This window comes from Takifugu rubripes, chromosome 8 (genome assembly GCF_901000725.2).
Source record: "Takifugu rubripes chromosome 8, fTakRub1.2, whole genome shotgun sequence".
NCBI classification, from domain to species: Eukaryota; Metazoa; Chordata; class Actinopteri; order Tetraodontiformes; family Tetraodontidae; genus Takifugu; species Takifugu rubripes.
The window spans coordinates 16,725,660-16,740,958 of record NC_042292.1 but is presented as its reverse complement, the minus strand read 5'-3'; the positions used below and the strand labels follow the sequence as shown (position 1 = coordinate 16,740,958).

The 15,299-nt window shown below is 53.1% G+C and overlaps 1 protein-coding gene across 5 annotated transcripts in view; it reads right to left on the bottom strand.

Annotated features, from left to right (window-relative positions):
* Positions 1 to 14,361, bottom strand: part of pcdh7b (protocadherin 7b) — a 71,740-nt gene extending 57,379 nt beyond the window's left edge. For 3 of the 5 annotated variants that reach the window (XM_029840251.1, XM_029840252.1, XM_029840253.1), the window contains exon 1: positions 10,448 to 14,360. In XM_029840251.1, coding sequence (XP_029696111.1) covers positions 10,448 to 13,522 — 3,075 coding nt within the window. In that variant the 5' untranslated portion in view covers positions 13,523 to 14,360. Of the gene's footprint in view, positions 1 to 10,447 lie in introns of all 5 variants that reach the window. The other 2 variants (XM_029840254.1, XM_011606701.2) reach the window with 2 other exon arrangements.
* Positions 14,362 to 15,299: the final 938 nt, after the last annotated feature.

Here is a 15,299-nt window from a genome sequence, read left to right as displayed (position 1 = left end):
GAGAAATTATGCATCGGAAACGCTCCGTTCTCCGCCTCAAACCCAGTTGTGATGGGCTTTTTTTACTGTTATTATTCAGATGCATGGATTTAATTAAGAAACAGCGGAATGAACATTAAAAATGCATGATTGGAAATCGCCCCAAGTTCCAGATTCCCCTTTTTTCGCTCCTTTTATTCCGCCTTCTGTCAAAGACACCAAAACAATGTTTAAGCGCTGTTCTGCAGCATTAATTAGGCTTTTTTTTTTCCCTCCCCGGTTTTAAATCTGGCGTAAAACTTCGGTGTGGTCTGCAGGTGGGGGCAGAGCCGGGCCTCTCGGGGTGGGGGTGGAGGGGGGGGGGGGTTCTGCTGTTGTTGCATTTTCTAATTCCTCCTCGCCCTCATCAGCGAGCGAGGTTTAAGCAGCGCCCCGCGCCTCGTAATTAGCCAGGAGTTGGATTTAAGACTGTTGAGGTAAACAGGGTTTAATTAGGAAGGATGGAGCAATCTGGGACAGATGTGCAGGAGGGATCAGGCTGCGGTTTCAGTTGGTAACAAAAAAAAAACAAAAGGAAAAGAAAAAAAAAAGATGCCGGAAAGACTCCGGAACGGTTTGGAGCGAGTGTTGTTAAGGTGGCTCCACATCTATTATGATAGAACGGACAAAAAGCAGGAAATCCCAGCAGTCTTTGTTCAAATCTGTATGCTAGCACGTAAGCCTCCAACCCCGCGGGGTCGCGACCTCCGACTGCTTTGCTCCAGGCCAAGTGAAGCCGGGCCGCGCGTCCCCAGAACGTCCTACGGGCTTCCCCGCTAAGTGCCAGCCACACCGCTTAAAAATCCGGTGACGGGATCGCCGCTAAACCACACGGAATGGGCCTGACCTCTGAGCGAGGATCAACCGCCAACGGTGCGGCGCCACTATGGGAAAGTAACAAAGGCAAACACACCTAAGGCGGGTTTTACAGATTCTAATCCCCAAATAACCACGTCTGCTAAGCTGCACAGAACAGAAGCGGAGGATGGAAGGGTGAGAACGGAAGAGCAAAAACAGAAGGCGAGACGGGGGGAGTGTTGAAACAGAGGCGGCGAGGAGCCGAGAGAACGGCGAGCTTTGAGGGGCAGATGACAGCGAAGACAGTGGGGGGTGGGGGGGGGGGACAACATGGTGAAATCACACGGCTATTTTTCATTCACACTCCTCTGCATTCACGCGTGATTTCTAAAACTACACGAGCCCCCAGGAAGCCTTCCAGCGAGCGCCGTTTGCCAATTTTTCAAACCTGTCACCTGCCTCCCCATCAGAGAACCGGCTCACGCCACATAGCGGGGGCCTCCTCCTCCCGCCGCCGCGGCTGCTGCTGTCAATGTTCCCCGATGCGAGCGGAACACGTGAGGCGGGGTCGCCCACCGCACACGTAGGCGCACAGAATGCATCACTTGCTGATAACACCGTTAAGGCGACAAACAATCCTGCGCGAGGGGGGGCGGAGTTAGTGCCTGCGAGGGTATTTCGGTGGGCGCTAGAAGCCTGGAAATACCGCCGGCAGAGGACGACTCGCCGCCGTGCCAGTTCATAGAAACGGGTTTTAGTTTTAAATGCGAGCAACGGGATCCATTTTCTAAGCAGTATTTTATCATCTGCTTGGGGAATGGGGTCCTCACCTCCTAGAGGAGGGGGTCCGACCAGAGGCTCAGGGACTTCCTGAGTGAGGACACAGGTAATTCCAGGGGAACGCAATACGTGCTTTCACCGAAAATACTGCTAGATCGGGGCCCTCTTAGGACTGGGTTGCCCACCCCTGTCCCAGAGGTTTCTACTGGTTGTTCACAAACCTTTATTTGTTTGAGGCCACACTCATTAATGACAACCTCAACTGGTCACCTGGAGTATTGCAGTCCAGCCCACCTCTCACATGGGGGTTTGGGGTCACACCTGACTGTGATTGTGCCCCCTCGAGGCTAAACTAACTCGCAACAAGCTTGTTAAAGATCTTATCTATGGTCACGGTCTACTCACAAGGGGAGGGTAAAGATCTCGGTGAGGGTGGGGCCAGATAACCATGAATACCTTTAGATGCTGCAGGGTTCGTTATGAGCGCTGACAGATGTTCAGCGGCAGGTCGAGGCTAGTTAGGAAGCAGGAGCCGCTGTGTTCAGCCTGTCCGGTTTAGGACGGGGGGCAGGTGGCTTAACCTAGGATTCAACTTCTGTTGGCAGAGTCACGAAAGTGTAACATTCCATATTTGTGTTCGCCAAACTCGCTTAACCGGATGAGTTAATAATAGAGCCCACACGGAAGAAGAAAAGAAAATCGTTTGAATGAGCTGAGTAAACATGTCCAAACCCCACAGGCAGCCTCGCGGGCGCAGTCGCGTTGTCACTCACTCACAGTCTCACGTCATTAGGCCACATGTGCCAAAAGTGGCGGCAGTCTGGAAGCACTTGCAGCAGCACTTCATCAGGAAAGTGCAAGTTTACGCCGCAGAAGTCGTAAAGCACCTTAAACCGAGCTGCTTTCTGACCTCTAGATTTCCACAGTGCGCATGACCCAGAAAGGCATATCCTCTCCGCTTCTTCTATCCTGGCTCGGATAGATCTGGATTAGCCGCTATCTGATTAACGCTACATCTGCCCTGTAGTGTGCAGCTAACTGACGCCCAGGTATTGATACTGGATCCGTTGGGCCTTGTGAGTGGGCTTCAAATGAGTCTAATAAATGCCCAGTGGAGCCCAAAGCAGTCGTAGGCTGAGGTCAAGGCCTTGAGCTTGTTGTTCATGAATGTTTTTTTCTTGCGCTGGTGGTCCAGAGGGACCGAGCGCTTTTCAGTGCTAACCTGACAAACGGCCACCTCCGGTGTCAGCTTTTAAAATGGTGGCCTTTCAATTACTATCGCAGCTAATACGACATGTTGCTAACCTGCTGTTCCAGAGGCAGTACAGTTGGGGTTACCTTTAGGGCATCAGAAGTCGATAAAAAATACAGTCCTAGCATGTGGGATACTTGATGAGCAGAAACAAGGTAGCTTCGGCTGCAGAGCGGGAGCGTTGCACACCTACTGATATTCCCCCCCTTTTCTAATTTGATCCGGTGAATCAAAGCAGGAAGGCCAGTGAGTCACGGATCCCTCAGGAGCCGCGGCACTGGGATGAGACAAGCCCATCGTAGTTAAAGCAACTGCTGCCAATTTAGAGCCGTGGGAACTTTGTTTGAGTCACTCCCCGCTCGCCCAGGTGGCTTTATCAAAAGAGTTTAACGGAACACAAAGTTCCGACACCGGAGCCAGCCTCAGGTAGCAGGACTTTGTTTTATGGGAACACGTTGCCACTGAGCTCCACTTTTGGCAGCCGTAGACCAGAACAACCAGGTACAAGTGAGGTGATTTGGCTGTGGCAGAGGATCTCGAAGTAGTTAGCGAAGGTATATCGCCGTGGTAACAACGGCGAGGCCGCTGAGAGCTGCCGCAATACTTAAACTATCAGAGTTCTGTTGGCAGAGATAATAATTCAGCCATATCCGTAAGATCCACAGTTGTCACGTCGTTGTTCAATGAGACGGCGGTGTGTGTGTGTGTGTGTGTGTGTGTGTGGGGGGGGTCAATAAGGAGATTCAAATAAATCCCTGGGCCACCCGCACCGACAGAATATTTCACGCAAAAGCAAATGAATGCAAAGGCGAGTTGAATACCGAGCATGTTTGCGCTGACATCAGATGACCGTCGGCAAACGGTCCCCCCCCCCAGGGGGGCGGTGGGGTTGGGTGTTGTTCGGTAATCTCGGCTACTCAAACATTTGCAGTCGGGGCCGCAGAATCCCGATGACGTTTAAACAGCGATGGGCTCCTTTCCAAGTCTGTCCTGGGATCCCCGCGACGCGCTCGTAAATGTCACCTGCACAGCCGCTTAGCTTCCTGTCACCCCCCCCCCCCCCCCCCCCCCAGAAACGGAGATTCACGGGAGCTCTTAACTGTCTAATAAGTTCATTTTATGCCCATAAAGTTCCCAGCCGTTTGCTTCCTTTCCGCTACAACCTGTTATTAATGTTTAATAAACTTCAGAACTTTTTAAGCGTGACCCCCCCCAAAAAAAAAAAAAACAACTTTGGGTAAAATATGAAAAAAAAACTTGTTTGCGTTACCATCATTCTAATCATTTAACTGCCCCCAGACATGTCAATTTGATTGATGCTCTCGCCTTTCCCACGTTCCCAAACCTCATCAACCTGAAGCAGAGGAGGGGGGGGGGGGCACCAACAAATGTATCAATTTTCCGTATTTTCCGCTCCCTCCGTGGGCTAGCTTCCCCTCAGGGCACCGCTCGCCACTGAATCCACTCTGTAATTTACAATTGGCTATTGTGTCCCAAGTGTCGCGGCGGACCGGCTCGCAGTAGATGAGCCGTGTCAAAGAGCGGCCTCTCAGTCCTGATTACAACCCCGTTTCCTCGCCCCCCCCGCCTCCGTAATTGTAGCGTAGCGAGAGAGAAGAGGGAAAAAAAGCTATTATTCAAGCACCCATTTTCAAAAAAAAAAAAAAGACAGGAGCTCTTTGGACGATTTGATCAAATATCTGCTGCCGAGTGGACGGGAGGAATAAGGAGCGCTCTTTTTCCGGAGTTAAAGGTGAAACTGAAGCTGGAGAATAAAGAGGCTATCGGCTGAGGTGCCTCAAATCAATACCTGAAACCATATTAAATGTCTGCAGTTCCTCAATACTCAGAAGAATCTGTCTGACTGCGGCCGGCATTACAGTCAGCTCTGCTTTATTTTTTAGTTTGCTACCAGCCGGGCCGATGAGATTATACGGAATACGGGGACGCGAGTCGCTTATTCCGGCAGAGCGATGTCTTATATCATCTTTGAAGGGGTCACATCTGCCGCAGATGGCTTCTGCAGTAGAAATGTCTAAAAGAAACGCTCTCAAATGCGGAGGAATCGCTGGTATTTGTGTCTTTATTTCCCATCTTGTAGCACAAATATGTGGTAACTCGTTCTCTTCGACTGCCCTCGTCTGAACGCTAGCTGTGTTCTTTAACTTACTTTCATTTCTAAGTATTGATATTTGATGCGCAACTGTTGACAAAGCCGCCGACTGTCCCCGAACGTTTATAAAGCTAACAAATAAATGGCGCCGCATATGAATGTGGCAAGAAATTCCAAACCGAGCAGGTCCAGCTAGAGTCTCCAATAGCCGCTGTCATTGATGCTAAAGTAAGGCTAAAGGTCGAAGCAGACGCAGCGCACAATATTCGGGAATATTCGCGTTTTTGGTGGGTGCAGTGGGGAAACGTTGGCGGGAACTCCTCGGGGGTGACTTTTCTGTTCCAGGCTGGACGCAAACATGTTTTCCAAGTCATCCGTAAATAGCGTCCGCTAAACAGCTCGATTGGTGTGAGGGAAGGATATAATGAACTGCATTCCTGGGGTCGAGGCGGCGGCAGCGAAGCGCCACAACAACACGGGGATATTGAAACCCTCTCGGGCATGCCGCCACATGTGTGTCTGCTGTGCAGAATGATGGAGAGTCCGTCCCCAACTCCCCACCCCCCACCGTTTGCTCCGGCTCCTCACGCGTTAGCATGCTCTTTACTGACGTGCACATCCTCCGCTGTGCAAACATGGAGAAACTTTCATGCCGGTCCCCCCTCGGCTCTGACAGCTCCTCTTTCATACACCCCATAATCTCATTTGGGGAGCGGGGGGGGCACCAAAATAGGGCTCCTGGAAGCAGTCAAGCTGTCCAGGTCTAGCACCTCTGCTACAATCCGATGCCTAGCATGTCTGACTGGTAAAATATCGTATCCTTCAGACAAAAAATGGCAAAGCTTTCGGGTGCATTATTAATCTCCGACATTCCTAATGTGTCTTGTGCGGGCGGGGGAACTCGGAACTCGTTAATATTTTAACAAATTCTTCGCAACAAAAGAGAGCAGGTCAGAGCCTAAAGGGCGGAAGTCTGCGAGCAGAGCGAGGGAGCTGGCGCCGGTCTGCAGGAGCCTTCGTTTGGACCTGAACGGGGGCTGTTTTCAAGATCAGGCAGTTTGCTCACTCAGAAACACACCTCTGTCCATCCACCTGTTGATGCTGATGTCAAACGCTGAAAAGCTCCGTGACCCTTCCCACAAGTCGACAAAAAGAGGCATCATTACTGCCCCTGCTCCGTCGGAGTAAACAAAACACCGCCGTTCCGCCTATTAGCTACAAACACGGAATAGCACGTCGGAATCGTGTTGCGATCCAGCTAGCAGACAGAACTGTTCCCTGGGGTCAGGCCCTAGCAGAGCTGAGAGATGTTCTCATTTAGCCGGTTCTGGTGTCCACTGTGGGTGTGAGAGGATGGTTTTAGAGACAACAACAGCTAGCTAGCACATCACCAACCTCGGGAGTCTTGTAAAAGTCAGTTTTATTGTGCAAACCCCTCCTAACGATTGCCACTAAAACCCACAATATAGCTAGCATGTGGTGATTGATGGTACGGCAGCACCGCAGACGTGATTAGTCTCCATCCAAGTGCGCACAAACCGGCATGACCGTCACCGACTAAACAAAGGCCCTTCTCCGGTGGCATCAAATCGAAATGGAGGCGAGGGTGGAAGCTATGGAGCATTTGGCTAAATCTCATTGTTCCCCTGTGATCGCTACGGTTTTCTTTTGGATTCTTAGACCCCGAATACCAGCGGAAACCTTTGCAAGAGCCTTTAGCTCGGAGCAACTTCCTCGCAGCTCCTGACGGGTACACGAAGTCCAAAGTCCACGTGAGGACATTTTGCACAACAGAGAGCCTCTGATTTCCTCCTCTGCCGGTAGATCAGGTCGGTCTAATGCCGAGGGCCGTAATTGCCTTTCAGCAGATGCATTCAAAATCACCAAACCAAATTACGAGAGAACATGCTGCCCACTGCAATTTCATGAGTATTACCGCGCGCTCTTACTCCTTCCATTTTCTTCCCGTAGCTTAATCAAGCAAAAAAAAAAAAAGAGGCCTGACTCACTGCAGATTGAATTAAACTGTAATAGATCTAAAATAATTTTTTGATAAAAATCAGTCACAGCCTGAACCGGCGATGACGAGGCGCTAACGCACAAACCAGGTTATTGCCCCTTAATCCCATTTCTTACTCGAGCGAGAGTTCCTTTTTTGGGCCTTCGCGGAACCTTAAGTCGGGCACAGCTGGAGTCGCTCGAGTTCGCCGATCTAATCAGATCTTAAGTTGACGGAATGAGAAGAAGTGTGAAAAAAATTTCAAAAGTTGCGTATATTTGAAAGGTTCGGGGTCCAGGTGGGTGATTGGATGCAATTTAGACACGAGCAGGTTGGGAAAAACTGCTGGGAGCAAATCCCAGCGACTGAATCCACCTGGGAAATTAATGGAGAACCCTTGAACTGTATGGAGAACTGAGGTTATTGGAGGATTTTTAGCTGCAGGAGGGTAAAAGCAGGTTTCACTCCCACATGTGTGGCTAATCAGAGGTGTTTAGGCAGCTACATTCTGTAGGTCCAAGCAAATGAGGCCAGAGGCAAAAGACTCCATTTCCATGATGGTTTCCTGCAGCCTGTAGGGACATCCCATCTTCTCTTTTGGCTACAAAGGCCACTCAGGCGACCCCTATTTGCATGCCGTGATTTGCACAAGGCAAATCGCACCATTGCGGGCGCAGCTGGAGGTCGCCTCTGTCGCCTGGGTAGAGGGTGTCCGGCAGATGCGCCGCGGCGTCGGCCCTGAGGCGGGGTAACCCGCCGGAGGTGTGTGAGCCGCGACTTTAGCCTGCCCTCAGGGCTAATGCTGCGCAACGCAAGCTGCTGCGCCTCAGCGATCATTAAGGGTGATCCACCTGCGCGCTTTGAAGTGCGCTGATAAAACAATCGCTGATGGCTTGTTCTAATTCAACGGCACTTCAAAGCCGCCCTGTCTCTTGCCACTTTCTATTGTTTCCTGGCAGGAGCGACCGCCAGGAGGGACGATAATTGTTGTGTTCATGGCGAGTAAGCTCGTTTCAAAGGGAGGGCCTCGACAAGGACCGACCGGGAGCTCAAATCAAGGCCTGCTCAAGACTTTGACAGCTGCTTTGTGCCCTCCGTCTCAAAAGTGTCTCGACTTAATGACACTTTAAATGTCCGACGGGCTAAAACAACCACGACGATAAACCTCTTCAGTTGCCTGGTTACCTGGCCGAGCCGGCTGCCAGCGCGGTTACTTCTAGATTAGGCAGACGATGACAGAGATGGAACCCGATACCTCAGGGATTAGTCAATGGTCCCCACTCTTCTCCTCCGCCCTCCCTTCCTCCTGCTCTCTTTTTCTGTCTCTTCACCCGACCTCAAGTCCCTTGTGAAACAGTACGGGCCATTCTCTCCACCGCTAACAGGGCTGCCTTTCTTGTGCCTGTTGCTAGCTCTTCCCACAGATGAGCATTAAGAGATTAGCCGACACAGACGCTAAAACGGGAAATCTTAACCACAGGCAGCAACCGGTGACTAAAAATCTCCAATTTCTCTTAGTGGAACTTAGGTCGTTGTCAGTTTTCCTTCATTTTGAAGTGGAATTCAATATCTCTTGATCGCTAAACTATAAAATCGTATTGCTTATTCCAATTCCTGAGGCACTCCGCGCTAGTTCGCGTGTTTATGGCCTTTCGGTTAAATGAAGGCCGGGATGTTTTTAGACACGGCAGCCCCTTAAAAACAGAAGCGTGACCGTGCCGTGACTTAATCTAATAAAGAGGTGGCTGTTTAATGCCGTAATTGGAGCGCATGAACACACGCACCTCTTCAATTAGCTCTCCTGTGTAGCCATTAGATTAAGCCCCATTCACCTCAATGGAATTTATCAACGGTGAGCATCGGCTCAGCCAGACGCCGTCGCTACTTTCGACAATTCAATCAGCTACCAGGGAGCACCAGACACACACTTTAAGTGTCAGGCAAACACCTCGCTCCTCACGACATGCTAGCAAATGTGCACCTCATCAAAACCCCGAACATTAAATGCAGAGTGTAAATAATTATATAAGCGGGGCAACGAGGCAGACAATGCGAGCTACTGCAGCAGCGGCGGAGGGGAATAGAGTGCCCTTTAATTATGCAGGAGACATCCGAAAGCAACAGCACTCCCCACACTCTGGGAAGCAGCTTGGCGAATACACCATATTAGAATCTGCAAAGGAGGGGAGTGAGACAATCTGAGAGTAGGAGGAGGAGAGACAGGGGATTTATTACCAAACCTCTGCCCCCCCCCCCCCCCCCCAAAAAAAAGGGCATCACCCGACATGTACAGCGAAGCTTTGAAAGCAAAACATGTGGCGAGGTGTGGAGCTAATCATGTAGAACAACATGCTTCTCAGTTAGCCACCCGGGCTGTAACCTTAGCCCTGCTAGCACGCCGCGTGTAAACAGACTGACTGCAAAGGGGAGAACGAGAAGAGTGCGTTTACATAGGTGGAAGGATACGCCAGAGGAGTGCCGGAGGGCAGAAAAACAGACCATTCCAAAGACAAAAAAAGAAGCCATACGGACATCAGATGTTAAGATGGGGATTGAAACAAATGAGGAAATCGGTGAGAGTCAGTCTGAAAGGATGACGCTGACGCCAAGTACAGGAGGGATCAATAATTCATTAGGCTGCCATAAAAAACACATAAAATGGTCGCGTAAAGAACAAATCAGCTCGCTTCGATACGGATCGACTGTTTTTGTTTGTCTGCCGCACTGAAAAAGAGCAACCAGACAGTTGTTAAAGGTGGACAAAAGAAACCTCCAGATGTTCTGACATGAGGACGCATATGAACTCATGGCACAATATGGCAGGTGATGGAAAAATGCTTACGTTGACTGCTCGCCCAATTAACGGCGGCGGGATGCTAATACGGCCTGCTAGCCAGATGTTTCCACTTAAGCCGAGACTGTAAAACCGGCTCCCAGAGCCTGACAAAGCCATGTTTGTGCTGCCGTCTTCTCTTATCCTCTCCTGTTTTTGTTCCACCGACGTTTCAGCGGGAGACAAGGCGGCCTTGTCTGGGGAGGAGGGCAGGGCAGGGTCCTGATCCCCTCCGGGATGAAATAACTGCAAACCAGACCCTGATGTGAGCTGTCGACAGTAGCCCGGCACACATTTGCCAAGGTTAGCACGCGTGTCACCTCTGACAGGAAAGGCTACCTCCACATGTGCAGCAGTAAAAGTGGGTTTTTTTTTGGTTTTTTTTTTAAACAAAACCCCTAATCTGTAGTGACCCCCTTCCTCTTAAATATTACATGTGAATGGCACTCCCAACCAAAACAGATCAATACCGCTAACCTGAAGCACATTAGCACCGTAAAGGCAAAGACGACTTCTGAGACTAGCCCTGTCGGAAGGCATTATGGCTGACGAAACACTAAGAGAAAGAAACAAGAGGACATTTAAGAATGGTGGTGGTGTGACTGGGGTGGGGGGGTTGGGGGGTGGAGGGGACACGGAGCCATGTCTCCTTACCTGTTTGTTGTACTTGTTGATGGTCTGGCTGCTGTACTCGGAGCAGTGGTCCGATCCCAGGGAAATGTTATCTCCGGTGCCAACGAAGGTGTTGGCAGGGGGCAGGTCCTGAACCGCCTGGTGCTTTTTCCCAGCTGTCGGGGACTGTGGGTGGAGTTGGACGGTGGGGAGTGGCGAGCTGGACTTGTAGTGCCGGGCCAGGTCTGGGCTCCCGGGACCTCCGTTGACCGAGCGGTAGCGGCCCATGCCGGGACTGTCCGACAACTTCTCGCTGACGCCGTCGTAGCGCTGCCCGTTGGGTTTCGACGCCTCCACGGTGACTATGCTGCTGTACAGCGGTTGTTTGGACTTCTGCTTCTTTTTATCCTTTTTGGGTTTTTTGGACTTGTCGTGTTGCTGGGGCGTGAAAAAGTCCTCGTGGTCCTTTTTCCCGGCCTCGTAGCCGTTCTTGTTCTTGGGCCGGCAGTAGCGGGCCATGACGACGACCAGGATGATGAGGATGACCGTCATGATGCCCGAAATCACTCCGATGGCGATGCTCAGCCTCTGTTTGTTCAGGTCCGAGTTGGGGTCGCCGGCAATGTTGGTGTTGAGGGACGTGCTCATGCTCTTGGCCACCTGAGCCTCCACCACTGTGGAGTTGGACAGAGTCTCGTTCACATACACGTGGACGAAGGTGGTGGTGCTCTGCGAAGGCTGGCCACTGTCGTTCACCTGCACCACCAGTCTGTGGAGGCCGTAGTGCCTCGGTTCCAGCTTCCCCATCAGCAGAATGACCCCGGTGCCCCCGTCAATTTCAAACAGCTTGAAAGGGTTTCCCCCGATAATGCTGTAGTTCAGGTCCGCGTTGATACCGGTGTCTGTGTCGGTGGCTATGACCTTCCTGACCAGAGTTCTGAGGTTGCTAGAGGGGGGGAGGAGGGTGTAGGAGCTGTTCTTAGGGAAAGTCACCGTGGGGGCGTTGTCGTTTTCGTCCATGACGAACAGCGAGACCGTGGCAGTGGCGGATCTGGGGGGGTCGCCTCCGTCCACGGCCTTGACGCGGAAGGTGTAGGTAGTTTTTTGCTCCCTGTCGAAGGAGAGGGTGGAGAAAATGGTCCCGGTTTCATTCTCAATTGAAAAGACTTCCTCCTCCTCCTCGATGAAAAGACTCATCTCCGCATTGTGGCCTTTGTCCGCATCGATGACCGTAACCATGCCGACCGGACTGTTTGGCTCCAGGTTCTCCTTGACGTAAAAGGTGAACACGTCCTGCATGAACTTTGGCTCGTTGTCATTCTTGTCGGACACGAGGACGACCACCGTCGCCGAGCCCTGAAGGGTGTTGACGCCTTTGTCTTTGGCGATAACTTTGAACTCGTAGCGCTCTGTGTGCTCTCTGTCCAGGATCGTGTTCACTCGAATGTCCCCGGTGTCCGCGTCAATGGAGAAAATCCCGTTAACGGCGGAGTCCAGGGAGTACGCTATTTCAGCGTTCTTTCCGCTGTCGGCGTCGACGGCGGTGACCGTCGTCACCCTCTCGCCGGGGCCGTTGTTTTCCGGGAAGGACACCTCCACCACATTCTGGCTGAAGATGGGTGGGTTGTCGTTAGTGTCACCCACCTTGACGAGGAGGGAGTTGTTGCTGGCTAGGCTGGGGCTGCCGGAGTCCACCGCCACAATGACGACATTGTATTCCTGCGTGGCCTCGTAGTCCAGGGGGGCCGACGTGTGGAGGAAGTATTTCTTTTTGTTCTGCTCCCCCTCCATTTCACTGGCCGGTTTCAGCTGGAAGGGCACGTCCCCCACCACGGTGCAGGTCACGACCCCGTTCTGCCCCTGGTCGCGGTCTGACACCTGGACCAGCGCGATGGGCGTGTCCACCACCACGTCCTCAGCCACGTTGGCCGTCCCGTCTTTCAGGAAAATGCGTCCGATCTTGCGTATCTCGATGGCAGGCACGTTGTCGTTCTCGTCCTTGATGTTCAACACCACGGTGGCCTTGTCCATTTTGGGCGGCTGGCCCCGGTCACGTGCCATGACCGTGAACCGCAGCTGGCTCACCTCCTCGCGGTCGATGCGGTGCAGAACGCTCAGCCAGCCCGTGCTCTCGTCCAGCCTCAGCAGCCTCCTGACGGACTCCGTGGCCGCCCCGAACACGTACTCGATCTGTCCGTTCACCCCCACGTCCGCGTCCGTGGCTTTCAGCTGCAGGATGGGCGACCCGGGCGAGCTGTTCTCCGGGAGGTCGGCCTCGTAGACGCTCTTCTCGAAGCGGGGGCTGTTGTCGTTGACGTCAGTGATCATCACTCGCAGAATTGCCTGGGAGGAGCGAGGAGGGTCTCCGCCATCCCTGACTCGAAGCGTCAGCTCGTAAGAGTCCCTCTGCTCCCTGTCCAGGGCCCCTTTGATGATGAGCTGAGGCTGCTTCTCTCCATCTGTGGTGTCAGCAACTTGCAGCTCGAAGACGCTGCTCCTGCTCGCCCCCTCCTCGAACCTCCTCTTCCCCGAGTACGAATCCCCGGGTGAGCCCAGGCGCCTGGAGTTCTCCCCGCCGTCTTGGATGAGCTCGTAGCGCTCTATTCCGTTCCTGCCAAAGTCTCTGTCGGTGGCCGTGGGCAGCAGGTACAGAGTTCCGATGGGTCTGTTTTCCTCCACGGACAGTGTGAGGACAGGCGAAGGGAAAGACGGGGTGTTGTCGTTGATGTCTAAGATGATCACTTTCCCCTCAAAGAGGTCGACCCAGCTCTGCGCCGGCCCAATAACCGACACCTCGAAGTCTATGAAGCACTCGTTCTCGTCGAAGATCATCTGGCACTGCTGCAGCTTCTCCCGGTCGATGCGCCTGTCGTTGGTGCTCAGCTCACCTGTGATGTTGTCTATTTTCAAAAAATCCGAGCCGGACTCCAGCGTGAATGTCACCTCCCCGGACACAGCGACGATGCCCAGATCGACGGCCACGTTCCCGACCCGGACGTCGGCGGGTCCCTCCTCGGCCAGACGGTACCGGAGCACCTGCTTGGCGGCGGGCTGATGGACCAGCTGCAAGACGAGCACGGAGCAGAACAGATAGTCCACTGCATCAGTAGTCCTCATTGTTCTCCTTTAGAAAAATGTCCACAGAGTTGAATGGGGGGCGGAAAGTCCAAAAAAAAAATCGAGCGAGTGGGGAAGAAATGTGTTTTAATTTGGGGTTTTGGTTTTTAATCTGAGCCCACCGCTGCGGCACGCGTTAAGACTTCCTCCTCCGGACCACTTCCTCCATCGCGCCGGCTGCACAGAAGAAGCAGCAAGTCCACACGCACGTCCGCGATGGCGCGGCGGGGTTCTGCCCCTCTTTATTCAGCCGACTTCGCCAAAAGAAATGTCAAAGCGCGGAGCGGAGATGCGCTCTGGGCGGTGCGGCAAAACCTTCCAACGGCGCGCGCGTAAAAGCCAGACGGCGCATCCGCGTCCGCGTCCTGGAACTCACAATTCGGAATTACTCCTTCCCTCAGTCTGCTGCGGTATTCCTCTCATCCAGCCTACGTCCAAAACTCATCACAGGGCGGGCGTCGAGTGCGCGGAGCCTGCAGGTCTGATCTGGGAGTCCGGCTGCCGACTCTGGCTCCAGCAGCCAGCAGATCACATAGTTTCTCTCTCTCTCTCTCTCTCTCTCTCTGTGTCTCTCTGTCTCTCTCTCTCTGTGTCTCTCTGTCTCTCTCTCTCTCTCTCAGCTCCTGTGTGTCACTCGGGATGATTGAAAAAGGCTGAAACAAAATCAGTCGGGGAGGGAAAACCAAAAACGCCTTTAAATCCGTTTCTGGCTGAATTCCTCGGTGGCTCCTGCGCGCGCTCTCCCCGCACCTGCAGACGCGCCGCGTGTGTTGGCAGCCTCGATCTGCAGCACTGTGAGAGGGATTCACAAATGATATTGCAGTGTTACCCCCTCTCTCCCTCTCCCTCTCTCTCTCCCCCTCTCTCAATATCTCTCTCTCCCTCTCTCTCTCTCTCTCTCCCTCTCTCTCTCTCTGTCTCTCTCTCTCTCTCTCTCTCTCTCGCCACCCCAGCAGACTCGTAAACAGCGTCGGTCTTCGGTCTTGACAGTCTGACCACAATATTTTAGAGGGAAAAGTGTGTGTGTGTGTGTGTGTGTGTGTGTGTGTGTGTGTGTTGGGGGGGTCGGTAGGAGCGAATATTTCTGCACAGGTTTGTGTCCAACAGAAGCTCAGTCCCGCGCTTCCGCCTTCGCGGCTGTAATTGTTGCGTTTCGTGGTGCGTGAGTTGCGGCGAACTTTTCCACCGCAAGCAGGTTCACGCCTATGACGCGGGGTTGCGCGCGCGCACGTCTGTGTGCTTGCGCTCCGGCTGCCCCGCGGTGATCCTGTGGCCGCCGGCGGCGCGGGGGGGGGGTGACCGTTCCCAAGGAGCCGATGCGGTGCCGCATGCATCCGCACTAAATTGCCCCCACCCCCCGCAACCCTCCCAACAAATCTGAACCATGGTTCCTCATCGGCCGGTGCGCCTGGTGCGCGCGCCCCACAGCGGATCAAACAAGTGTCTGTGGAGTCACGCACGAATTCCTCACGATGAGCGCCCGCGACGCGCCCCGTCACACCAAGATGGACGCACTTTTTAGTTTAAATAAAGAGACACAGCAGCAGGTCTGAAATGATATAATGAACGATTGTAATGAAGGAGAGAGGGAGGGAGGGGGAGAGAGAGGGGGGAGAGAGGGAGGGAGAGGGAAGAAGGGAGAGGGGGGAGAGAGAGGGAGGGGGAGAGAGAGGGAGAGGGAAGAAGGGAGGGAGGGAGAGGGGGGAGGGAGGGGGAGAGAGAGGGGGGGGAGAAAGGGAGGGAGAGGGAAGAAGGGAGGGAGAGAGGGAGGAAGGGA